The sequence below is a fragment of the Podarcis bocagei genome, assembly GCF_964188305.1.
Source record: "Podarcis bocagei genome assembly, chromosome: 2".
In the NCBI taxonomy this organism is placed as follows: Eukaryota; Metazoa; Chordata; class Lepidosauria; order Squamata; family Lacertidae; genus Podarcis; species Podarcis bocagei.
Genome location: NC_138126.1, coordinates 42,373,899 through 42,400,382, shown reverse-complemented (window position 1 = coordinate 42,400,382; position 26,484 = coordinate 42,373,899). Strand labels below are relative to the sequence as shown.

Sequence of the window (26,484 nt, the reverse complement as noted above, 5' to 3'; positions counted from 1 at the left end):
TATGTTTGAAAATTGAATAAAACATTTTTATATATATAAAAAAAATATTTAATGTTCCAGTACTCACGGTTGGTTATTTTAGATGCCACATTGTCCCAGGAAAAAGGCAGCGCTCTCCGGCAACAGCTATGCGGCTTCGCTCCACAGAAAAAGCAATAAACTCACAGCACCACGCCACTTCCCCCTCTTCACTTCGGAGCCCGTTTGTGGGTTCCTTTGTGGGTTGGGGGGGCGCTAAGGGTGCCCGCCGAGTCCCATGGTCACAGGCTTCATCCGCCTGTGATTTCCAGAAGGGTCCCCGCTACGCCGCAGCGGAAAAGACCCGTTTCATGCAGAGCTGGTCCCTCCAGTTCAGAGGGAGTCCGCCATTGCCGGTGGCACCACCCCGGAAGTCTTCTCCATATACGGCTTGTCTTTTGACCAACAAGAGTTTTCCACGATTACACTGTGAGGAAGGAGGGAGAGTGACTACAGGCTATAAAAGCCTGGACTGAGCTGCATACTTTGCCTCAGTCCGCCTGGATTGGGGACCATAACTTATGAAATAAAGGTGATTTTCCTTGAACTCTATTTGTCTGTTGTTTATCAGAATACCCCTGCTTACTTCACTACCAAAATTCACCACTCTCCAAAGTGCCATTGCAGCAAATGCCATTTGTCAGGGCATATATTAGCTTTAGGAAGTTACTTGGTTGAAAAATTGTTCAGGAAAGGTAGGGATGTTTGAGGAACTTCATTTCTGTAACTTTCAATTGCACTCCCACCTGATTTATTATTTGTAACCTGGGAGTGCTCCTTGATTCAACATCATCACTGGAAGCCCGATATGTCATCCATGGCAAGTAGTGCCTATTTTCAGCTCCAGTCATTATGCCAGCTATGGTCAATCTTGGATGAAGCCAGCCTTGCTATAGTAACCCATGCTCTGGGTCTCTCCAAACTCTACAATTCTATGATCCTAGGATTAAAAATGCATCCAAGGAGCATTTAAAGCACATGCCGTCCGCCAAATGGATCCTGGGCATTGTAGCTTCCCTCTCACAGAACTACAATTCCCAGAACCCCTGACAAACTACAATTCCTGAGATTGTTTGGGGTAAGACACTTGCTTTTTAGAACAGGGAGGAGAACCTGCAGCTCACTTCCCCCTATTTCCTAGGAAGCAGAAACGGGAAGCTTATGTGCATCTAACAGGATGACTTGACAGAGCAGGATGTAGAAAGTATTGCTCCAAAAGTTGGGTGCCTCCCCTCTCTCTGCTGAGTGGTGGCAAGAGCCCAAAGGGTTCCAGGCTCTCCCCTTTGGAGAACTGAGACATGGCGGAGACTTGTAGCTTTAGGAAAGAGTACAGCAGGGTCCTTTCAAGAGGGACTTGTTCCCCACAGCAGGGCAGCCAGCCTTCCCAAGTTGGATTATAGACTCTCCTCCTCCTCAGCACCCCTTGCTCAAAGCCTCTCTTTTCCTGCCACCTCACACCCAGTAATCCTGGCCCCCTTCCAGATCCCTTGTCTCTGTTCACACTGCAGGGCAAGGCAGAAGGACTTTTCTTTCATTTCGAGTTAGTCTTTCAGGGGCCTTGAATTGTTTCTTAATGGCCCTTGCAGCTTCTATTTCTCCCTTGAAAACCCAAATAATCCCAAACTCTACCATTTCTCAATTTCCAGGGTTTAGGGGGATCCCCCCCCCAAATCTATTTTTAAAAAATTGTGTAAGAGGATAATTGAGGTGATATTAGAATTCCAAAGGGAATGTCAAGCAGGGAGGAAGGGGGGAGAGAGTGGAATTCTGGTGGAGAGAGAAGATTGGAGGAGGCTTGGAAAAGGAGTTTGAATGTTGCGGGGGGGCAGTTGAGAGCGGTGGGTTCTAGAAGGGGGGGTACTTGGTGGAGGACCTGAAGCTGAGCAGGTCAGCTATTCAGCTTAGGATCAATACAGTGGTACCTCGGGTTAAGAACATAATTAGTTCTGGAGGTCCATTCTTAAACTCAAACTGTTCTTAACCTGAAGCACCACTTTAGGTAATGGGGCCTCCCGCTGCTGCTGCCGCCGCCACCACACGATTTCTGTTCTCATCCTGAAACAAAGTTCTTAACCCGAGGTACTATTTCTGGGTTAGCAGAGTCTGTAACCTGAAGTGTCTATAACCTGAAGCGTCTGTAACCTGAGGTACCACTGTAGTCCAGTCGCCATTGCCCAGGGCATGTGGCCATTCCCTGACAAGAGGGGCTCTGCCAGCTGTCCGGGAACAGAATTCTGTCAATTTAAGAGATCCATGGAGCTAGGGCTTGGCTTGTACTGCTGAGGCCCAGATGCCTCGCACCACCCCCTCCAATTACTTGGAAAGCAGGCTTACAGACCTGGGCTATACCTGATTATTGTATTCCCAAGCAACTTAAAAATGTAATGCTGGTGGTCAACGAAATAGGTTTAAAGACTCTCTCAAGGCAAATCTAAAAGAAATGTAGTATAAACAGTCGGGAAAGGCTGGCCTGCGAGCACTCCAATTGGAGTACAGCCTTTACCAAAGGTGTCATGGACTTTGAAGACACTCGAAACCAGGACGAAAGGGAGAAACATGCTAAGATGAAGGCACATTTGACAAACCCTCACTGTGATCGACCCCCGCCAGGAAACCTATGTCCCCACTGTGGAAGGATGTGTGGACTCAGAACTGGCCTCCACAGTCCATTATGGACTCACTGTTGAGATCGTGTTCATGGAAGACAATCTTACTCGGCTACGTGTGATCGCCAAAGATGATGATAGAAATTGGGGGGCTACGGCCTTTTTAATGGACATGGACTTAATGGAAAATCCTCATGGGAAGATGGCTTGCATGTCCATGCTCCCCCAATGTCTGGTTGGTCCAGCACTTCCACTGTCGTGCTCCCTGAAAGGCGGCACCCATCCGGCAGGTGGAGGTGCACCTTGGGGAAGGGGGTAGTGTCATGGGGCAGGAATCAGCTTCCCCTGCTGAACAGCAGTCTCAAGGGGGAGAAGGGGGAGTGACTTCACCTGCAGCTTCAAAGACTCCAAGGAGAAATTGCTGATGAGAACCAGCTGGCTTCAGCCTTCTTAAGCAGAGCTCCCAGCAGAAGGCAGAGAAGGAAAGGAAAGTGCTTCTTTTTCTTTTTAACAATCTTTACCACGATATATTATTTAATCTTTGGCATATCGAAAGCAACCAGTTCCTCCAATTTCTTTATTGAGTTTTAACATATGCCAGTGATGCCCTTCTCCTCTTGTCAGGGACTGGCACATTCAGACAGCATGTGTGACATCCCAGAAGACATGCAAGGCACTGAGCAGCATGGACTTGGAAGGGCTTTACAATCCAGAAAGGAAAGACTGGAATGCCACGGATGATGGAGTCTCACTCTTGTCCAACAGCTTGGGTGCTGGCAACGGAGACCATTCTCTTGAAGCGTGGCCCTGTGAAGGAAGGAGGACTTGGTATCCTCCTGGCAGACGTGGGGAATGGATGCCCAGTGCCCCTGCCCTGACATTGCTCCTAAAGAAAGCTTGGTCCACCCACTTCAAGACAAGAGCATATGCTTTCTGCTCTCATGCAGGTTCTTCTCCCAGGTGTTCTCCCAGCCCCAATCCTCTACCCATTGCCACTGGAGGGACGAGGCAGGGGGGCAGTTTAAGGGGGGGGAGGAGGAAAGTGAGGCAAAATTTCTCTCCCTGCACCCAAGCCAGCCCTTCCTTTCTCTTTCTCTTTCCCCCCTGCATGTTTTCCGGCATCTGTCCACGCTCCCCATTCGCTCGGGCAAGTCCCAGGGCTTCCGTCTCCACTTTGGGCAGCATGATAAAGCGGCAGCCGCAAGCTGGTTGGGGCGGCGCTGCCTGCGTGTCTTTGGCATGGCAGCACCAGGACGCGGCAGCAGCAACAAAGCGTGGAGAGGAGGCAGAGGCTGCTCAGTTGTGCTCCTAGCTGGCTGACTCTGAGCTGGGTGGGGTGGAGCCTGTGCGACCGCCCTGATCCCCTGCTCGGGAATGCGGCACCCACACTGACCACATGATTCCCCCCCCCCCCGTCTCTCTGTGCGCTGCGGTAAAGTTGCCAACTTCCAAGTCTCCCTACTCCGGAGTCACTTACATTCTGAGGAGCCGCCCAACTCCACTTTGTACCGAAAAGAGGCGCTTCCCAGCAGAGGGGAGGGGAGGGAACGGAAGGGAAGGGAAGGAAGTAGCGGCAGTCACTGCTGGGGCCAAGCCGCTCGCTCAAAACCGAAGTGTGCACTCAAATCGGAGCATGTTTGGCTTCCGAAAAAAGTTCAAAAACCGGAACACTCATTTCCAGATTTGAAGTGTTCGGGTTCCAAGTAGTTCAAGAACTAAGCTGTTCGAAAATCAAGGTACCACTGTAGTTGTTACACTGTGGCTGTCACCATTATACTTACAGAAGTCTACCAGAACCAATGTTAGAAGCTCAGATATATAAGCTAATTATCGAATGGCACCTTAAACATAGGTTACGGTCGCCACAATGGGATGTCCAGGTGCCTTATCAACAGTGGGGTTTATTATTATTATTATTAATAATAATAATAATTTTCATTTCTATACCACATTATAAAGAAAAAATCTCAAAGCAGTTTACAACATATTAAAGCATCAAGTAAAACAGTCCAGAATAAAACAAATCTGAGTTCCAAGGAAAATATTTCAGATCCTTCTCTAAGTGACATTTTGTTTTCCCCATACTTATTTATATAGCTGTCCAATAGCAGAAGTACTCTAGGAAGCTAGTGTGGTGTATTGGTTATAGCGCCGGACTACAACCTGTGAGATCAGGGTTCAAATCCTTGCTTAGTCATGAAGCTCACAGGGTGACCTTGGGTCAGTCACAGCCTCTTAACCTACCTCACAGGGTTGTTGTAGGGACTGACTGAGAAGGGGGGGGGGTGAACCATGCACTCTTTGGAGAAAAAGGTGGGATATAAATGCAGTAAATAAACTCTTCTGCTTACCTGCTTAAGAAAGCTGGAGGGGCCAGCATGTAGATATCAGTCAGCAACCTGGTAACCAGAGTTCTCCATGTGGTCACAATCAGACCTGCGCCAGTCGTAAAACGCGCCTGGGGAATTTCAAACACTCACCAGAACTGACAGTAATATATTTTAATGAGATGTTTTAAATTCTGCCTTTAAAAAATGAATGCTTCAGATTTTTTATGCTGGTTTTAATGTATGTGTTATTAATTTATTGTTGTGAGTCACTCCGAGTTAGTTTTTTCGGGGGGGGGGGGAGAGAAGCAGGGTTTTTATTTATTTTTAACTTGAAAGTTTTAAGATTCACCCCCTGGAGGTTTCAACAATTATATCATTATGTTTAAAATACTGCAGGCTTGGGCCTTAGACTCAAGGGTCACTTGAGCTAGTCATAAATATGGTTGAATAGATGAAAGACTTCCGCTGATAATCTTTGCGGCTTAAGAAATTATTAAATATAGTTTCCTGAAAATAAACTACCGTATTTTTCGCCCCATAGGGCGCACCTAATTCTTTTTTGGGGGGAAATAAAGAAAAAAAATTATTTCCCCCCCAGGCGCGGGGCTGGGGAAGCCCGAGCTTCCCCCGACCCCAGCCCCCAGAACAGGCTGCTATCCACAAACCTAGGGAGCCTGGTGGGAAGTCACGCCACACTCCCAAGGGTTGCGGAGAGCTGCCCGAAGCCTGGAGAGCGAGAGGGGTCGGTGCGCACCGACCCTTCTCGCTCTCCAGGCTTCACGAAAGCCTGCATTCGCCCCATAGGACGCACACACATTTCCCCTTCATTTTTGGAGGGGAAAAAGTGCGTCCTATAGGGCGAAAAATACGGTACTAACCTCATTTTATGTGACCCAAGTGAACAGCAAAACAAAAGGCAGATAGCTCTGGTAAAAACTTTATTACACAGAGGTAAAATTATAACATCAAAATTCAAATGCTACAACAACAGTGAGAAACACCAAAGTAACCCCCATAGATAGGAAAGAAATGGCAACTTGGGAGGACAAAAGTGTTCTAATGACAAAGAGCTACCTTTTTACAGTAATTGGAACAGTGCTGGTGCTTTATTTCTCATGAAAGAACATTCATAGCCTTTTACAGCTGCATGTAGCTCATCTCTTATCTCACAAGCATTAATTCCTCTCCCCCTCCTAAACCTTTAGCTCAAAATCTGAATTAAAAATTTCAAGCATGTATACTATATGTTTCCTCCCCCTAAATGCTTTCTAGACTGAAGAACAGTGCATTCAACATATATTTTAGAGTAGTATTTTAGCTATTCTTTTCAAGCTCACAGGAAAAGGCTCCCAAATTTGACAAATCAGTTTCAATACACATATAAACAATGGACACAACCCACAGGCAACATCTCTTGAACACAGCTGTAATAAACCTTGGTCATTGGATTGTGCATAAGCATTATTATAGGTTACTGTTAGGGAACTTTTGAGTATATTATTTGTTAAGAGATGACATAACTAGCTATATTATCAGGTTAAATACTAAATATTCTCCACACTAAATATTCTCATCTAAATCTATCCTGTGTCCAAAACCAACAGTAGCAGTACACAGGGAAGGCTATTACAGCATTTTTCAAGTCTTATTCCAAATCAAAACCATGACTACAGAAATATGTTGAGGCTGATAGTACACATTCTCAGCAATATACATGGCAGATCAAAGTAAACAAGTGAATTGAGGCATAAATTGAGGTAGCAGGTGAGAAAACAGGCAGCACTACTGAGCTCTGAAGTTGTTGAACAAATGGATTCTGGGATACAGCTTATCATATTATGAACAGAAGCAACAAACTAGTTGCCTACTTTTGGCAACTAAACAAAACAACGCGGAGGTGCTTCTCCAATGGCAAAATATTTTCATCTTAAATTAGCTGTCCTGTAGTAGGAAACAGGATAACTTGCTCTATGAATATGAAAAATACTTTTGCACCCAAACTGAAACAGTAACTCAGGTTCACAGGCACATTGAAGAGTTACTAGTTTCATTAATAAATTGGCTATACTTTTCTATTTAAGCCCTGAAAACTCCTTCAAGAGTTTCTAGTTAGGTATGACACAACTGATCCATGGACCAGCAAGCTTGCTCACTTGCTCCTATTTTTTTACTCCATTCAATATCGTAAGGATGGGTTGACTCAGAATCACAGGGAAACAATAAACAGATAGCCCTCAGAAAGAGTGCATGTGTGGTCAGTAAATTGAGCAAGATGTTACCAGTATGATCTGGTCTCTCTAATTTTTTTCTGCAGAGCGTTTCAAAAGGTACACAGCAGCATGGAGTCCCCCAACATTCACCCAGATGGTGTGAGACTTTCGCCATAGGTGTCCCATTTTTGACAAGGCCTGAAATGCAAACGAGTGGCAAATTTCTCTTGACAAGCAGATATGCAAGTTAGATATTCTTCCATTTTCACTTGCTATTGAAAATGTGCCTATATGTCTGATACACATAGTGTACCAGAAAAATCAGTTTCTCCCTCTGTCCACCCCCCTTCTTGGCTTTTTTTTTTTTTTTTTGAGGTTGAGGGAGCCCTTTATCCTTAGATTAAAAGCACAATTTGGGATCTAGAATGATATATATTACACAGTTGAGCAATGAAAATTGATAATGCTATAAGAGAGTTAGTCTTTTCTAAATGGCAGCAAATTGCTCTATACTGAAACAAGAATATTTGATTTTCAGTTCTGGCAGCATTTATCCTAGATAACAGCAATACCATTGTCCTGCCTTCAGCAGTGAAGAGCAAAAGGCACTGTTAACAAATGCCTGGGGGTTAGCTAGCCACTACCTACCTTGGCAAAGCATTTCCTATCTTGAGTCAGCAGCACAGCTCTGCCAGTCCTTGGTCTGCAGATCCGGCCCATCTCCATAAGGCAGGATGGGTAGAGATCCCAGTTCTTTTTCTTAGACCCTATCCTAGAGTGAAATTGAGAAGCAACAGAAAGGAAACTTAGAAGTACAAATAGTCTATTGTCCAGTATTTCTTGCCCATAGTAGTGAGTTTATCCATATATTTAATCAACGGCAACTCCTTTCAAATTAACGAGGCGGAGTGGGGAGAGAATACAAGCCTTTCATACTGCCTTGCTTTTAATAATTTATTGAATGAACATTGTGTAGAGGGTTGCATGAATACAAGTGAAGAATAAGGTCTCCAGTTTGGAATCTGGTTGGTTATGTAGAACCTTGATAATCTCAGATTTAACTAAACTTCAAAAAAGATTTGTAGACGGTAGAATTTCCTATCTTGAGTCAGCAGCTCCTACCCTCTTGTTTGCTCCTACCCTCTACCTCCCGTATAAGCAATTTTTAAGCATCTTAAAGCAAGGGATTTCCTGAACAAATACTGAATATTTGCAGGGAATGTTCCTCCCATCTTAAGGTGCAAAAGAGAAATTGATTATGGAGCTATTTTAACACTAAATACTATGCTGGAAAATCAGCCACGTACAATGAAGAAATGGGCCCAACAATGTCTTGGAAATCCGCACACATTTCTAAAGAAGATTATGAACCTATCTAAGACAATTTCACTGCAGAATGTTATTATTAATAAAATAATTAAATATTACAATGAATTTCTAAATTCAGAAATAGGAATACAGTACTTAAATGATTTAAAGCAATGGCAAAATACCAGTTTAAAAAGTACACTAGTAGCCAAAATTGTGGAAACCTTTTGGAAAAGTGTATTTCCGAGGTTTGATGGCTCATAACACCACTTTTTTTTTATTAATACCATAAAATTATTTATCAATGGAAAGATAATTTAATGAAGAATGTAATGCAATAAACTTTATGAAGGATTATTCATTACAAGATGATACCTGATTGGCTCTCTAAACACTCCTTTTTTGTTATTTGGCTATAAATTTTGATAGAATAAAGATAACTGAACAAACCTTGTTGCATTACATTCTTCATTAAATTATCTTTCCATTGATATATAATTTTATGGTATTACTAAATTAAAAAGTGGTGTTATGAGCCATCAAACCTCGGAAATACACTTTCCACAATTTTGGCCACTAGTGTATAAAGAAGATGTTACAGGGTTGGGTCATTTTGACCACTGAGGGGTTTACAGGAGTTATGGAAGGACAGAGTCATACTGTTCCAATACTTTCAGATCAGAGGTGCAACCTCTTACGCAGTACATAAATATGGGGAAACCAGGAAAAGAACAAATGGAATTTTTTATGACCTTTGGTTTAGATTGGAATGAGGTTCCATACATGAAAAAATGGCAACAAGATTCAGGTCAAAGAATAACTAGGAAACAATTGAATTGCATTTCAGCAGATCCAAATAATTATTTTAAGACCATTTATCAGTGCTACTTAACACCCCACAAAAGAAACTTTATATATAAGTGGGTATCAGATAAACGCTGGTGATGAGGATCGAGCAAAGCAAGGTATATACAGTGGTACCTCGGTTTTCAAACGTAATATGTTCCAGAAGACAGTTTGAGTTCTGAAACGTTCGAAAACCGAAAACTCAATAGCCGACAGCAAGTCCTCTGAGGCGTATTCGGAAACCGAAGCATTTACTTCCAGATTTATGGCGAAAACTAAAATGTTCGTCAACGGAGATATTAGAAAAGCGAGGTACCACTGTACACACCTTTTGAAACTGCTCTCAAATACAAACTTTTTTGAAATTTGTACAGGCTACATTTCTGGTATATTGGGATATCACATACCTTTAGAAGTTAAAATACAGTTACTTGGGTATCCGAATGATGTTATCCAGGAAAATGGCTGAGAAATATTATTCAACCTTGTAACTGCTGTGACTGTTATAGCCAAAATCTGAAAAAATGTTTATCTCCTACTTTATGTACATGGTTTGGAAAAAAATCTGGTCTATAGTAACAATGATTACATTAACTTATTATAAAAGAATACATATGAACCAGCCTAATCTGTGGGTTTTCTTCATAATATTTTGGAATAATAAGCTTAATGATAATGTTCAACGTTATGCTGCTTTCAGCCTGCTGCAATATTATGACTATTTGTCCAAATATTTATGTATTTACTTTATTGGAGCTAATAAAGAATTTTTAAAAAATAAGAAAAAAGGAATAAAGATCAAGACCCAAAGCTATGTTGACCATCACCTGAACAGAGATGGAGACCTATAGAAATGCAATCGTTTTCAACTTGGTAACTCTACAATGCAGTTCTACACTCAAATCCAGCAATTCCTTCCTCGTTTGGAAGCTTCATTGTACCTGTAAGGCTCTGGATCAGAAACATGGCTGCAAAACACCCATCATTTACCTCTTTCCAAATGGCATATCTGTTACAATGACATCCACAGAGCCAGTCCTCAGAGGTAGACTACAGATATCCCACTGAATACTATCTATAGGTTTGCCTGCAGGTGTGCTGTTAAGAACAAAAAACCAGATAAGTTAAGGAGTTATTACTTGGAAGAAATTTTTCATACCATACCAACAAGCCCAAGTTAATGAACTGGGAAACATTTTTTAAAAAATATCTAAGTGACTATGAAAAAGTTACTCAAACAAACGGCAAAACAAATATATGGCATAAACCACCACTGGGTACTTAATTCCCACCTTTCTTTACTTTGAATTTGCTTCAGTAAAGAGGCGATATTATTTGCTGTTCTCTTCACAGCCTGTGGATTGTTATCCCCAGCCATATGGTAGCAGTTAGGCCATTCAGTAGCCCCCTATCAATGAGAAAGAAACAGCAAACTTAGCAGCAATGCAAGAACCCAACGGAAATCTAATTCTAGGAGATAACATCTATGAATGAATTATATGGCACAAATTATCAGAAGGGGAACTGATCCTTAGTCTAGACCCCAAGTAAGGGGGTGGGGATTTCTCTGCTGTAGTGCCAAGGAAATCCCAAGGGTCAAACAAACAGAAAGCAGATGTGCAAGCCACCCACATAAAATGACTTTAGACTGGAACTTTTACTCTATGTCTCTGCATAGCAGCTAAGAAATTATTCCCTTTGTGGGAGGGAGGATCGTTAGACAAAAGCCCAAGCTAACCAAGATGAGGTTTCCACACTGCGATCCCAGCTCAGAGGAGAGCAATTTGTTCTTTCACCTTGCTTAGATTCTGGAAAGACCTTTAAGCCAGAGAGTCACAACAGGTAGAGAGAAAATTCTGTATCTGACAGCTGCTGAAAATACCTCCCACATTGAGCTGTGGGATCTTATACAGGACCAGCACTGCAGTAATATTGGCCTATCTCCTAGGGGTGCTACAAAGATTTCCAAGACTACATTAAAGATGACCAAGCACTTATACTTAATCATAGTTGTGGAAGTAGAAATGGTTTATACATCATGCTATCCTGAGGATGTGCAACTTATCTGGTCATGTTTACACAACATAGCATAAGGAATCAAAGTCTACAATCCTAATCAAACAAGGGAGTAAATCCCTTTGAACCCAGTCTGATTTCCATGTAGAGATGTTTAAGGCTGTTTTGTCACCCTTATGTTCCAGTACACCAAATCCTACACAATGTGTTACAATAATACATTAACATGCCAGGACATTTCTCGGACTTCAAGGGATTAGGCGGTTTCGTAGTTTACTATCAAATCTGAAGATATTGCTACTAATAAATAATAATAATAATAATAATTATTATTATTATTTGCACCCTGCCCATCAGACTGCTTTGCCCCAGATTGTCAGTAGACATGGTGCAATCCTATGCATGTCTAAGAACAACCTAGTACCACTGGATATAACACTACGTACTTCCTAATAATAGGGTTGCAACCCAAGCTGGGTAAGGTATTTTATGCTTTACTTTAAAACTGAAAAGATAAAAAGCTACAGTACCTCTATTGGTATAGCACCTGTACCACACATTGGATCAATTATTATGTCCGCTGGCTGAAGATCACAAAGCCTAAACAAAATTAGGACCAAAGTTTGTATAATAAAGACAAAGACAAAATATAAAAATATTATAACAAACATAAAAAAATGAAAAAATGCTGTTTCTTTGAAAAATACATCCAACTTCCTCTTTTGAATTTTTGGGCAGAAATCAAGGGCAAATTGTTAAATCACACAAGAGATCTTGCAACTGTTCCAGTTTCCTTACCTGAGCATACCATAAGCTAGAGTAGATCGAAGAGTTGTGGGTCCAAAATGGGTAATATTTCTTCTATGAAGACTCTCTTCTGTTAAGGCAATCCCCACTACCACTTCATTATTGTGGATGTTGAGGAGAACCTAGAGTAAAAGTCCCTTGCATTTAACACAGACATTCCCCCTTTCACTGTAGTTAAACAATTATATATAGACAAAAAACAGAATAGACTACCTCACTGAAGTGCTAATGTAGGATTTTCCAAAATTTTATACTTTAAACGGCTATCTTCCATAGTCTTCCTATACTTGGGAGATGAACAATCTGACCCACATAACCTGTTTAGTCTCCCAGGATCTAGTTCATCCTTTGCTACCTGTCCCTTCCAACAGCTATGACAGGATAGCTGAAAAAGGCAAACAGCTGAAACATCCCAGGCTAGGAATTCTAGGAATTAGAAATCCTAAGGTCATAGGAGCCAACTTCTAGGAGCTGTGGGGGCTTTGGCCCCAAAATAAAATATTTGAGGGGGCTGGGTCCCCATGAAGTCGATAGGCATTGCCATTCAAATGGTGTGTGTGCATTGTGTCACATGATTTATTATGCGGGGCAGGGCTTCCCTGGGCCCCCACAATATTTTATTCAAGTTAGCACCCCTGCCTGAGGTAATGCAAAGAAAGCAATGACCATCTACTGGTGTATTTTTGCTAGGTGAAGTGGAGTCTGAGGTGGGGGGGGGGGAACTAGGAAAACATATGCCAACCACTAAAATATACAGCAATCCAACTAATTCTTAGAACATTTATTCTTCTCACCCCACTTTTGCAGATTACAAGGAAGTGAGATAGAAAACACTATATCCAACCTCCACTATGTTTCCTTTTAACATAGAATGAGGTATCTTGCAGTTGGGCAAACTTGAGACCGTTAGTCAGCACTTGTTTATCAGTCATTCCAACCCTAAATCTCTCGAACTGGGAAGGCTACGTAATGTAAAAGATGTAATTTTAGACTGGCCAGTATATGTGACCAGTGGTCCCAGTATGAAATCTCAACATAAATTAATACTAACATAGCCACCTCCATTTTAGTTTGAACTGGTTCAGACATCAAGATAAAGAAAAGCTATGGTTTTCCATGATGGGAACAGAACACAGCAAGCCTTGGGCTTCAATGCTCCCCCACTCTCCTTTCTTCATTTGACACAGCTGCAAGATCAGATGTTTTCACATCTGTTGTTGTTGTTTTTGTTAACTGTAGCTTTTCTTTTAATCCAAATACAATAGGCTCTGGCTAATCTTAATTATAATGATTTTGAAGCTAGCTTGTTCCAAATAAGGCATTGTTAAGATAACCCCACTTTAGGGTTAGGGCATAATATTAAAATTGCAGTTAATAGCACACATAAGCAAAAACTTTGATCACATGAACTCTATCATGTCAGAAGCAGACTACTGCTTATTGCTAAAACATGTAAATTCTGTCATATTTTAACCCACCCCTACTATTAATGCAGTAATAGTAATATTTTAATGGGGGCGGGGGAGAGAAAAGTATGCTGCACCTCCACATCAAAATTTGTCATGTCTGCTTTCCACTGAAAGAAATCTTGCACAGCTCCTCCAAAATCTCTCGCCGCCTCATTTGATTTGAAGCTATGGTTATCACCAGCTCTGTTGCATGTTACCCGGAACTTCAGCGTCTCAGCTTTCATTTCACACTTCTTGCAGTCACCTGATCCATCTTTGCTTTCACCATTGGATGTCAATTCTTCTTTAGAATCAGACAGTTCATCATCACCTGGTTGCACAATTTCATCTGTATTTTCTGGGTCTTGGACATCAGTAGCCTCGAAAACATTTTGCACAGGTTCGTGCAGTTTTTTATCAACAGCTTGCTCCCTGCTCCCATCATCCTCTTGTTTCTCTTTCTTTGCATTGGTTTGATTGCCCTTTTTCCGCCTTGTTTTTCTTTTCTTAAGGCTTGTATTTAACCTCCACACATCCAAAGGGTCAGTCCATGGCAGTTTCTTAACCAAGTCCTCTAAATCCTTCAGAGCTTCTTCCTAAAACGTATCAGGAGAAAGTATCCATAAAAGTCATTTAATACAACTTATTATTTTCTATGTTGGCTAAATTTCAGAAGAGTAGCTGAGTTTATCTGGAGCAGCTGCTGCCCTGCTGCAGATATGGCACATTAGAGATTGGGCCTACCATGGTGGAAGTTTAGGTACGTGAAATGGTCCATGTATGTCATTAAGCTTTCAACCCCATTCACCAACAGCCACACCTTCATATCACATAGACAACTACTGAAATTATCCTGTATTTAAAAAGCACTCTCACATGTGGCACAGATGGGGTGTGTTCAGAAGGAAAATAATGTTCTGCAGTTCTTTAGAATACTTTCATAGGATATCAATGTCATCAGATGTGTCAAAGAGGCAGCAAAAGTGGTGGGTACGTATACACAAAAAGAAAAACAACGACGAACAATTTTTTGCTGCAAGAGACTAACTAGGCTACCTCTTTACATACTGGTACATACAAGGTGGGGAGAGAGAGAGAGAAACAACCTACCTTAGTTTCCTTGAATTGATAATCTTTGAATTCTTGAACAACAACAAATAAATTGTCCACGGACCTTAACTGGTGAACCTAAATGAAATTAGAGACAATCTTCTTTAATGCTGTATTCTCCTTTTCTGATATTTGTCACTTGTACTTAAGTTCTGCAGTAGGCCAACAATTTGTAGTGGCTGTCTTTATCTTAAAAAATGTAAAACAAAACATGTGTTGTGTCTGAAGGCATTTCATGTCTTGAGGACATTTTGTGTTATATCACTGTAAACTTTAAATACAATTTTTTGTTTCATTTTTGTAGTTTCTATTTGCAGAAATGCATAAATAATGCACATGCACCTCTCTTCAGAATTAAGTGTGATATGGTATTAAATGCTTCAGTCCTGTATCTACTTACTTGGGAGTAAGCCTCATAGGACAGAATGTAGATGTGTAAGGATTGGCATAAAAGTACCATTATTTCAAAATAAAATGCAAACAACTCCCTTTTTTCCCTAGGGTTGCATTCTGGGTCATTGTACGTGTCAGTGATCACACATTGATCACACAGTGATCACACATTTCCCCATTCCAGGAGAACGAAACATACAGTGGCAGTTGCGCTGGTATTTGGCTGTTTCCAGATTAACAGGATATATTATTCAAATAATAAAATCTGCAAACCTTTGGAAGGCTGGTTACGGGAATTTCAAAATATATTTTCCCTCGGTCCTTGCTAATTGTAGACTTTGATGCTAGCTTCTCTTGTACTTCATCCGCTGCAGTTAGCTCAAAGCCAGTTGGCACGGTAGCTCCAATAGTGACCACAATATCTTTAGGGGTTGCATCAGGATTGGCTTCTCTGTGCTCATCTAATGGCTTACATGAATCACCAATGTTCACTTCAGATAGCACAGCAGCAGCATCTTCAGCTCCAGACATTCTGGTAGCATATATGGCCTGCACAGAGGCTTATGTTTTAGAAGAACTTCTGTAAAGGAAAATAAGTCTTTAAGCAAATCTGCAAATGTAATTCAAGTAATTCACTTGTTGAGGTATTTGAAACAGTAAACAGTACAGATTCCAAAGCCATTACTTCTTCCCTATTTATAGGCGTATTACAATTTAAAAGATGTTTTTGTAACAAACAGCACATCTTTTTACGTAGAGCCATCTGATCCCATTGAATTCGATGGACTTACTTCCAAATTAGCATTCACAGGATTGCTGCCTAAATTTCAAGAAAGTAGATACTTGTCATAATCTCAAGATAATTTATTTTTAAAATATTTATAGACCACTATTTCATTAAAAGGATTAAAGCAGTTTACAACAAAAATACATAAAACCATCCAGTAAAAAGGTACAGGCAACCCCCCCATTTATGTGGGGGTTACGTTCTGAGGTACACCATTGAAAAAAGCCTGCAAACACCCCATTCCACCCCTGCCTTATTTTGTGACATTTTCAGGTCACTTCTGGGTTTGGGCTGATGCTTGTTAGTGCTGTCACACACATATTGAATGTGCATAAATGAGAAGTTGCCTGTATTAAAAAGTTAGTAACAGGTATAAATTAACCATTGTATAAAAATGTATTCTTAATTTCTTTCATAGGCCTGGCAGAATGAAGATGTTTTCAGCAGGCATTCAAAAGTTAAAACAGCAAGCACTTGCTGAATGTCTATTGGCACAGCATTCCACAATACTGGGACAATGACGTGACAGGTTCTATTTTATGTTGTTATAAAGTGAGCCTCGCCAACTCGAGGAATGAGCAACAATGCTCCTGCAGATTATCTCAGTGATCGAGCTAGGATAGAAGGGGTCAGGTGATTCCTGAAGTATCCTAGACCTAAGTAGTTCAGGGCTTTGCAAATTAATACAAGGATAAGGCTCCTCTGACAATAGCACTCCAAAAACACAGGGTTGTGTTTCACTTCTATTTTAATTATTCCCACCTATCTGCTTATTCAGATACTTGCACACAAAAAATAAACCTCTGTGAAACCTGATAAATAGATAGCCCAATAAAATGTATATTGGATACTAGAAATCTTTATTTGGCAACAGCTGTCTATTTTATATTGCTTCATGCCAAATTACAGCCAAACTCAGCACTCCTAGGTGCAGTTACTTAAGAGGAGGTCAAAATAAAAAAATTCCTTCCAGTAGCACCTTAAAGACCAACTTAGTTAGTTCTTGGTATGAGCTTTCGTGTGCATGCACACTTCTTCAGATACACGAAGTCTTGCAGAAGAGTACAGGTGAAACTAAAAAAATTAGAATATTGTGGAAAAGTTCATTTATTTCAGTAATGCAACTTAAAAGGTGAAACTAATATATGAGATAGACTCACACCATGCAAAGCGAGATATGTCAAGCCTTTATTTGTTACAATTGTGATGTTTATGGCATACAGCTGATGAAAACCCCAAATTAACAATCTCAGAAAATTAGAATATTAAATGAAATCAGCAAAACAAGGACTGCAAATAGAGCAATATTGGACCTCTGAGAAGTAGAAGCATGCACATGTACTCAGTACTTGGTTTGGGCCCCTTTTGCATCAATTACTGCTTCAATGCGGCGTGGCATGGATGCTATCAGCTGGTGGCACTGCTGAGGTGTTATGGAAGACCAGGAAGCTTCAATAGCAGCCTTCAGCTCTTCTACATTGCTCGGTCTCATGCAAAAATATTGCATCTTTCTCTTGGCAATGCCCCGTAGATTCTCTATGGGGTTCAGGTCAGGTGGGTTTGCTGGCCAATCAAGCACAGTAATCCCATGGGCATTGAACCAGGTTTTGATACTTTTGGCAGTGTAGGCAGGTGACAAAGTCCTATTGGAAAATGAAATCAGCATCCCCATAAAGCTCGTCTGCGGAAGGAAGCATGAAGTGCTCCAAAATCTCCTGGTAGATGGCTACGTTGACCCTGGACTTAATGAAGCACAGTGGACCAACATCAGCTGACGACATGGCTCCCCAAATCTCTTTTCTGATGAGAGCAGCTTTTGCATCTCACTTGGAAACAAAGGACCCAGTGTCTGGAGGAAGAATGGGGAGGCACACAGTGCCAGATGCTTGAAGTCCAATGTGAAGTTTCCACAGTCTGTGTTGATTTGGGGAGCCATGTCATCAGCTGGTGTTGGTCCACTGTGCTTCACTGAGTCCAGGGTCAACGTAGCTGTCTACCAGCTGTACGCCATAAACATCACAATTGTAACAAATAAAGGCTTGACATATCTCGCTTTGCATGTCATGAGTCTATCTCATATATTAGTTTCACCTTTTAAGTTGCATTACTGAAATAAATGAACTTCTAATTTTTTGAGTTTCACCTGTATACTTAAAAAAAAAATCCACGTAAAGCTAAGCACTGATTTCCTCATAATGAAGTTAAGCATATTGTTAAGTCCCTTTCTATTTGAATAAATGGGTTTACAATGCTTAAATCTGGATGAATCGTGGCATATAAAATATCCTGGCCCGAGATGAGACACACAAATTCCTTTCAAACCTTTTTGTGTGTGTGTGATAGAAATGATGCTACCTTATTTTTTAGAGCGACGACGATAAAACTGAAATATCCACAACTTCCCAAGAGTGACACCCACAAACCCGGAAAAGTTAACTACTTAAATAGTACCGAAGTTCGAAAGGAATAGCAAAGAAGAAAAGTTTCTCGTGTCTTACAAGGAAGGAGGGGGCAGGGAGGGAAGCGCCTTTCCTTCCGAGCCCGTTTCGCGACGCCCTCGCGGTCCAGGCGCCGCGGAGGGAGAGCGGGGCCGCTCGAAACGTAAGACACAGACACAGACCGTATTTCAAGTTCTTCTCTCAGGTAAGGCAACAGCCGGGCCCGTTTTCCGCTCCTCTCCCCTCAGCCGAAACGCAGCAAGCATCCGATCCGGCCTGCGCACGAGGAGCACCGGGAATTTCTTCCGGGGAAAAGAAAAGGAGCGCGCTCGCTCGCTCGCAAGCACTTCCTGCGGAGCGAACTGAGTCGGAGGCTCTCACGGCGAGGCGCCTGCTCTGCTCTCGCGCTCCGCTCACGGCGCCGCCGCCACTCCGCCGCCTGTAGGAGGGCTCGCGCTCAACGGTTACTTCGGCCCGCGTTGCTATGGAAACCGACCTCGCGCGATACCAAGGCATTGGCTCAACCGCTGTCAACTGCCTTTGTTTTTATAGGGGTGCTCGTTTGTTTCCGTATGAGTGCCAGATTTACGTAGAAGCTAAACAAGCTGTACTGTATAGCTTAGGGTCCCACTCTCTTGGAGACCCCCAAAATTTAAAGAAAACAAACCCTGGATGTACATTTCCAAAATATAAGATAAAAAACAAATAAAATAAAACCAACATACAGCAACAGTGTCTTGTGTTGTGAAGGCTCCTATGATGCAAGTAATGGGCACCGCCTGCTAGCCTGCTCCCTAAAATATCACTGGTTTGCTCATTTCTGTATATAGGGTGCCTACATTCTGCATGGACTGGCTGCATCTCAGTTCATCAATTACTTTGATAAAATACATATTTTGTTATGTGCAAATAGCTTTAGATACCTATTAGGTCCATAAATTACTATATACCATATATTCAACACAAAACACAGTGACAATTTGTTGTTGACAAAGGACAGCTGGACATATGAAGGGCCCCATTACCTTCAGTAGCTTAGGGCCTCATCAAACCTAAATCCGGCCCTGCGTATGACCCTATAATAATAAGCCGAGGTCCCGTTGGAGCCCTCTGCCGGCAACAACAGCACAATCGCATTTGCATTTACTGTGAGGAGCAAGCCCCATTGCACTGGGCAAGGTTTGCTCCCAATCAAACAACATATTTGCACAACCTTTGTCACCAGGTTCTGTCATTGCAGCAGTGTGGATCTGCCCCCCGACCTATGTTCGTTGCTTTGTGACAGGGTCTGCAACAGGGATAGAGAACGCTTGGCCCTCCAGGTGTTATTATTATTTATTAAATTTCTAAATCAGCCTTCATCCCAAGATCACTTTGAGTTATATAGAAACACAAAAATGTGTAACATAGTAACAAACAAAATAATCCCTTCTCCCTCAGGTTGTAAGGCCATAGATTGCCTAATTAGCCAAAGGTCTGGGAGAAGAGGGATGTTTTTGCCTGGTGCCTAAAGATATGTAATGAAGGTGCCAGGTGAGCCTCCCTGGGGAGAGCATCCATAAGTGGGGAGCCACCATGGAAAGGCCCATTCTCTTGTGCCCTCCGGACCTCATCTGGAAGAGGCACACAAAGAAGGGCCTCAGATGATGATTGCTTAGTCTAGGTCACTTAATATGGGAAGTTGCGGTTCCTAAGGTATTACAGATGTTGTTGCACCATAACACACATCATGCCAGACCGGATGGGGACTAGCAACGTGACCAATCCCTCTCAGAATGCGCCTGGTGGGGTAGCCTGTGTGTTCTGATGACACTGAATTGAAATCATATTGAAAGTGGTTTACTTCTCTGTCCAAACTTCTGACTAATTTCACCTACATAAATTTGTTTAAGTTATCTGTGTCCTGCTTTTCAAGCAATGTTCAAAGTGGCCAACAGAAAAATTAAATATATAACAAATAAAAATACATGGGCATAGCAATGCCAAAAGGGGGCAGTGAAGTGGTATATGGTCCTCCAAAGCCCTGCTGGCTTGTGCTGGCCATGGCAGGTGGGGGGGGGCTGTGTGACATTTTACGTAGCAGATCTCCTTTTGAGCTCCAAGCTAGTGGTTGAGCCTCTAGGAAGAATGGCTACGAATCCAAGGCTGACTCTGCCACATCTGTTTTGCGGCCTAATGCAAAGTACTCCCAATGAAAACAGCACTAAGGCTGACTAACTCATAGCAGGGGCGTAGCGCCATCTGCCAGCGCCCAGGGAGGTTGCATGTGCATATGTTCCAGGGTGGGCAGAACACATTTATCCAGCCCTTGCCGCTGCCGGGAGGGTGTGGGGCATGGAGAGTGTTCTTCACCCTTTGCACTCCCTAGCCCCCACTGGTGACGGTGGGCGCTCGTGCACCTGATCTCTGCGGGAGGGGTGTGTGTGCCTGGTTTGCCCAATGTGTACCCAGGGCAACGGCCCCCCTGGTGCCCCCACACTATGCCACTGACTAGTAGTCTTCCTGGTGTTGGATGCAAACACCCATCAGCCCCAGTTGGCATGGCCAATGGTTAGGAATGATATGAGCTGTAGTCCAGCCACAGATTCCTCCCCTCTGAACCACTCGCACGCACATAGTAGGAGCCTCCAGCAGCCATGTTCCTCTCCAGCAAAAAGGCACCTAAGCTACAGCCTAATGCCTTCAGCCACCAGATTTGGGGGTTAAGGTTGCTCTGTAAACTATCTTCCTATATATGTAAAATGTAAGGCTGTCATCACACAGTAGTTTGTGCGGCTGCCAATATGAAGACACATCCATTTCCAGCATGACAACAGGCAGACAAGCAAGGAGGCAGCAGCTGGCCTAGATGTGTTTATCAAAGGGGAGAAAGGGCAGCACCCCCATCTCTGATTTAAAGGTGGAAATAATACACAGTCTCAACTTTCAGATGCAGAAATCCAAATATATTAAAGAACACTGTAGTCACAGTAACAAGTAAAATGCTACATGCAGTGTAATGCTACATATATAATAGTTCACAAGTCCTGGTCTATATTTCTAAAATGTTTTATTTCTTCTAGTCCTTTTCTTCATATATTCCTTTCAGTGTTTTTTAGGGTCATGTAGAACATTTTTGTTTTAAAAAGTGCACTAAAAGGTGATTACACCAAGGTGATGCACCAAGAAAGCATTTTAATTGCAGCCACCTGTGGCTGTTTGCAACGAGGAAATGATGAGCAGGGAAAGGGATAAGCGTGCCTCCTGCTGGCCTTTCTCCCCTATCAACTGCACCCTCACAAAGTGGCTGTTGAAACAAGAAACGGGGACCTGAGCTGCAGCTGAATGTGCCTGTGTGTAATATGTGGTTTGGCTCTCAGGATGCTCACTGAATGATTTAACATGCGTGTCCAGGGTCAGCATTCATCACATCTTCAGAAGTCTGGAGGAAATGGGTTGTACCAAAATGGAGGCCATTATAATCTGAGAATATGTTCCAACAGTCTGAAGACTAGTTTATCAGTTGGAAATCCACCAGGAAAATAAACAGGTGTTGACTTTAGCTGAGAGTCATGCGATTTGTTAAAGGATTATTCCAAATATTGCTCCAAGTCTGAAATGCTCGTTTTACTTCAGCTTGATTCCCTCAAAACTGATATTTATTCTGAAAATGATACTGAATAGCTCACTAGAGGGCAGTATTGCATGAATATATCAATCATAAACCTCACAACCACATCAATAGGTCCGGCTAATTAGTACCCAGGGTAAAACCAGCAGAGTGGGCTGAGATTTTAATTCTGGAGGGCTTTGAACATCTAAAACTCTTACTGAGGACAACTCTCCATGATATTTACCATCTAATAGGCCTGTTAGGTCAGTTTGGCACTTGCAAAAAAAGTGTGGCCCACTAAATAAAAATAAAAGCTGCAGTGTAGAGTGCTTCTATTCATGACTACAGGCATCCCATAGGATACCCCATTTCACTCTCCTCGGTTTTCCGTTTTTCTTTGTCAACTGATAACATGCCTTGGCCACTGAACATTCCTCATTGGCCTCTGGCTTTTCTTTAAAAAAACCACCAATGTTTTATGCCTCAAATGTACCCCTCACTTCCTCTCCCCACTGTCCTCACACATCTCCCCACTCATTTCAACTTATGTTTCTTGCTTATTCCCACTTCCACCCCCGTCAGCCATCTCTCCCCACCCTCTCGAAGTAAGTGGCTTGGTTTGGTGGCCCGGTGACTTCCAGATTTTATATTTGCTCATTACCACATGCTTGTGCAATCTAGCTGTTATCTGTTTTCAAAGGATGTTATCCCCTAAGCCTGGGTTGGGGGATCCCTTTAAAAAAATTTTTAGAAGCCATTCACTCATGCTGGGGGACCAAACAGGGGCCAGTAGGCTTTTCTTAATCCATGGCCCTTGCCAAGGCTGCCCCATGTTGCAGCCTCAGTCTTCAGCCAATTTACAGCACAATCGCACTTTCTCTCTGCCACCACCTTCAGATAATAAAGTTCAGCATTTCTAGTCACACTTTAATCAAAGGTAGTCTGATAAGATTCCAAAATGGCAGCAGTTGGTTTTTGCTTTAAGCCATGCCCTATATCAGATGTACATTCTGTGCTCAGGTTTGACTATATGCTATCTTAAAAGCGAAGCATAGGATTACCTTGTCCTTATCAGGCCCATTATGAGAAAATATATCCCTGTTGTTAACGCAATCAAATTAAAGACTCCACTCACTTAATATATCTGGCTTCTTCATCGACTTTTGCAGTGTAATGGTCTCAATAGCATTTTTTTATTTCAAATGCAGAGGGTTGCAGACTGGAAATATCTCCTTTCTAATATTCAGACGATGTAGAGGAATGGCAGCCCTTGTTGGCTCTTGAACAATGTGAAAATGTGTACTGTGCCAAGAGGAACTATACCAAGCCAAATATTAGGAAAAATTATTGTCTCAAGCGGTTGGTTTCAGATGGTTTTGTAGCATTCTGATCCAAATGATTGTGTACTCAGAGCCATTGTTAATCAAGCAGCTTGTGTAGACAGCTTTCGCAGTGTGCCATTGATGAGGTGGCTGGCATATATAGCCTTGGAGAAACTGTACATTGCAATGCCAAGACTGTTAGAAGTACTTCTGCAATCAAAGAACCTTATACTCCAGTAGTCTGTTTACGAATGATGGTATAAAACTGTTGTAACCCATCTTCCAGTTAGTCAAATAGATATGGCAGTACAAAGCTGCTAGTCAGTTTTTCTGCCTTGGCAGACCAGCTCCAATGAATGAATCTCTCTGTGTATCCTTTATTCACCACTAAAATGGGAACATAAGCTTACCTCATCTCATTTTGGAAATTGGGCACTTGAGAATTTTAAATTATTCTCTGTTCAGCATAAAAAATTACCACTGTGAAATACAGACATGCTAAAAAGAATGAAGCACTTATGATTGACAAAAAAATATTGAAGGTCAACATTAAGAAATAAAATACAGCAATTAGGAACTAACTTATAGCAGCCTCAAGGAATCCCTGTTGGAGTTAGAGAACAAATGAGAATGGAAGCTGTGAGGCACACAAGCAATGTCATTAAACAGAAAGACAAATACCAAGCACCTTAAGGTGAAGAATTGTTTCCATGACAACAGATTGCTGCTGGAGCTATTTCTTTAAAAAATTATGATGATCTTTCTGTCTGTTTGGTTGCTACAATCTAGGCCTCCATGCTCAGGAAAATTATGCTGATGAACAGGAGAGGTATATCATCATCTTGAGTTGTTGTTTTTACAACCATGGTCCTAAACACTTGCTTCTTATTGGAACGATAAGAAAGCTTGCTATAGTTAAAAGGGTATGAGGAAGTGATGCAGTGTAGGAGGGAGGGAAGAAAAAAACAACCCCAATATATGTTTTATAGTTTTAGGGTTGCCATACATCCAGAATTTCCCGGCCATAACCAGAATACTGCAGTTGGAAGCAGTGTCTGGGTGGAAATCGCTGAAATGTTTGAAATATGCACTTGATTTGTCTGGGAGAGATAAACCAGGAACCTGGATTCACACAGAACACTAAGCCAAACCATAGCTTAGCTAACAGCAAAGGGGCAGTGGCAGTAGTACTTACTTACTTACTTACCTACTCTGTACTAACAAACTTCAAGGTCCACTCCAATGGGTTCTCCTAGACCCAGGATACTACACAATTCAGTCTCACTTATTCCCTGTGAGCTCTTAACAATAACCTAGGAATTGTGGGGTAGAGGAGTGGTACAAAGCCAGCTGGATACAGATGTTACCATTAACAAATGTATTTATGCTGATTTGTTACAAGATCATTAAGTGCACAGGCTTATCTGGTTATTTTAAAATAGCACTGCATATTTAAACGAGCACACACTTTGTTAACTTGTTACTGCCCTTTTAAGTACCAACAGCTTCTATTCAACTACAGTACATATTAATGATATACTAAGACAGCTTGAAGGAAGCAGTTAGTTACCCTATAAAAACTCCTTACCCAAAATGCTCCCTTTATCTCTCTATGCACCCCAATTAAGCTTCACTAACACTGTCACTGAGGGCTGGGCTGGAAGCCTCCCCCCCCCCCAGCCTTTTACTGGCCTATTAAACCTCAAGCTGGTCTGGCTCTACTGCCCTGGAAATCTTCCCTCTGGTCCTCCTACCAGCCACTAGAGACCAATATCCCAAGCTGCTTCTCTCTTCTCCCCAGTTTCTCCCCTTGTCTCTCCCATCTAAGCCAAGTGATTCAATTGGCCCCAGCAATTCTCTGGCCATCTTGATCCATTTCAATTGGGGTTTGGGCCTAGTTTTGGCCCAGAAACTGCTTTGGTCTCTGTATGATAACCTCTGTCAGGAGAAAGATGGAAGAAATGTGTTACTGTTAATTCTTCTCAATCTCTTAGCAGCTTTTGACACCACCTGGAATGGCTGTCTGAGTTGGGGGTGGGTGGCACTGATTTTGCAGTGGTTCTGGTCCTGGATGGTCATTTCCCAGAGGGTGATGCTTGGGGTGGGGGTGGCCCTGTGTAGCCTCCAATGGGGGTTCCTCAGGACTCAGTTTTATCCACCATGCTGCTTAACATCTACATGAAACCGCTGGACCACTGGAGTTTTGGAGCACGTCAGCAATATGCTGATGACACACAGCTCTACTTCTCCATTATATCTGAAGGTGTAGCAGTGGATGTGCTGAACTGTTGTCTTGGCAATGGACAGGATGAGGGCCAACAAGCTGAAGCTCAATCCAGCTAAGACTGAGGCATGGCTGATGGGTGGTTCACTAGACCACATGGCTGGGAGGTTGCCTGCTCTTGATGGGGTTACATTCCTTTTGAAGGAATGGGTACATAGCTTGAGGGTACTCCTGGATCCTTTGCTTTTGCTTGAGGCTCAGATGACTTTGGTGCTGCAGAGTGCTTTCCATCAGCTTTGGCTGGTGGCCCAGCTGACCCTTATCTGGACAGGGATAGCCTAACTCAGGCATCCCCAACCTTCAGCCCTCCAGATGTTTTGGACTACAATTCCCATCATCCCTGACCACTGGTCCTGTTAGCTAGGGATCATGGGAGTTGTAGGCTAAAACATCTGGAGGGCCACAGGTTGGGGATGCTTCACCTAACTTCTGTTGCCTGTGATTTGAACCTCTAGGTTAGTTTACTGCAAAGCATTATGTGTGGGACTGCCTCCAAAAATGGTTTGTAAACTTCAACTGGTGTGGTATTTGGTGGCCGGGTTCCTCATGTGATCATCATATGATGCCTGCCTTTGTGTGCCCTCACCATGAGAGGCCTGGAGGGGAGTAACATGAGAATAAGCCTTTTCTGAGGTGGCTCCCCATTGGTGGCTCACCTGGTGCCTTCATTACATATCTTTAGGCACCATGCAAAAACATTTCTCTATTACCAGGCCTTTGGCTTATTGATTGGTTTTTATTTTATTATGTATTTTGTGTTCTCATTTTATATTTTTATGTTGTAAACCGCCCTGTGATCTTTGGATGAAGGGCAGTATACAAATTTAATAAATACCAATTATTATCATCATCATCATCAAGCCACTCTGCCTGCCTCTGAGATCTTCCTTCTTCTTCCCTGGTCCTCTTCCATCTTCATCTTCTAGATGACTTCATGAACACCAAGCTCCAACATCGCTAACTAACTCC

General features: G+C 42.3%; 1 protein-coding gene across 7 annotated transcripts; it reads right to left on the bottom strand.

Annotated features, from left to right (window-relative positions):
• Positions 1–5,875: 5,875 nt before the first annotated feature.
• THUMPD3 (THUMP domain 3 tRNA guanosine methyltransferase) lies at positions 5,876–26,449 on the bottom strand. Of its 7 annotated transcripts, none has more exons than XM_081184234.1 (10): positions 26,390–26,449; positions 15,366–15,641; positions 14,700–14,777; positions 13,685–14,185; positions 12,133–12,263; positions 11,865–11,934; positions 10,611–10,726; positions 10,309–10,416; positions 7,813–7,936; positions 5,876–7,362 (listed from the first exon to the last, which is right to left on the bottom strand). In XM_081184234.1, the coding sequence occupies exons 1-10, from the start codon at positions 26,432–26,434 to the stop codon at positions 7,252–7,254; spliced, it is 1,560 nt and encodes a 519-aa protein (XP_081040360.1). In that variant the 5' UTR covers positions 26,435–26,449; the 3' UTR covers positions 5,876–7,251. The 7 variants fall into 7 exon arrangements, with proteins under 7 accessions (XP_081040360.1, XP_081040366.1, XP_081040363.1 ...); XM_081184240.1 differs by having other exon boundaries at positions 15,366–15,672; positions 26,390–26,413; XM_081184237.1 differs by lacking the exon at positions 26,390–26,449 and adding an exon at positions 18,378–18,756 and having other exon boundaries at positions 15,366–15,702.
• Positions 26,450–26,484: the final 35 nt, after the last annotated feature.

Coding starts and splice junctions, on each gene's coding strand:
- THUMPD3 (XM_081184234.1), bottom strand. CDS start 26,434: ATGAAGATGGAAGAGGACCAGGGAAGAAGAAGGAAGATCTCAGAG. Junction 14,186..14,699: donor ATCAATTCAAGGAAACTAAG/GTAGGTTGTTTC, acceptor GATACGTTTTAG/GAAGAAGCTCTGAAGGATTT. Junction 7,363..7,812: donor ATAGGAAATGCTTTGCCAAG/GTAGGTAGTGGC, acceptor TTTGCATTTCAG/GCCTTGTCAAAAATGGGACA.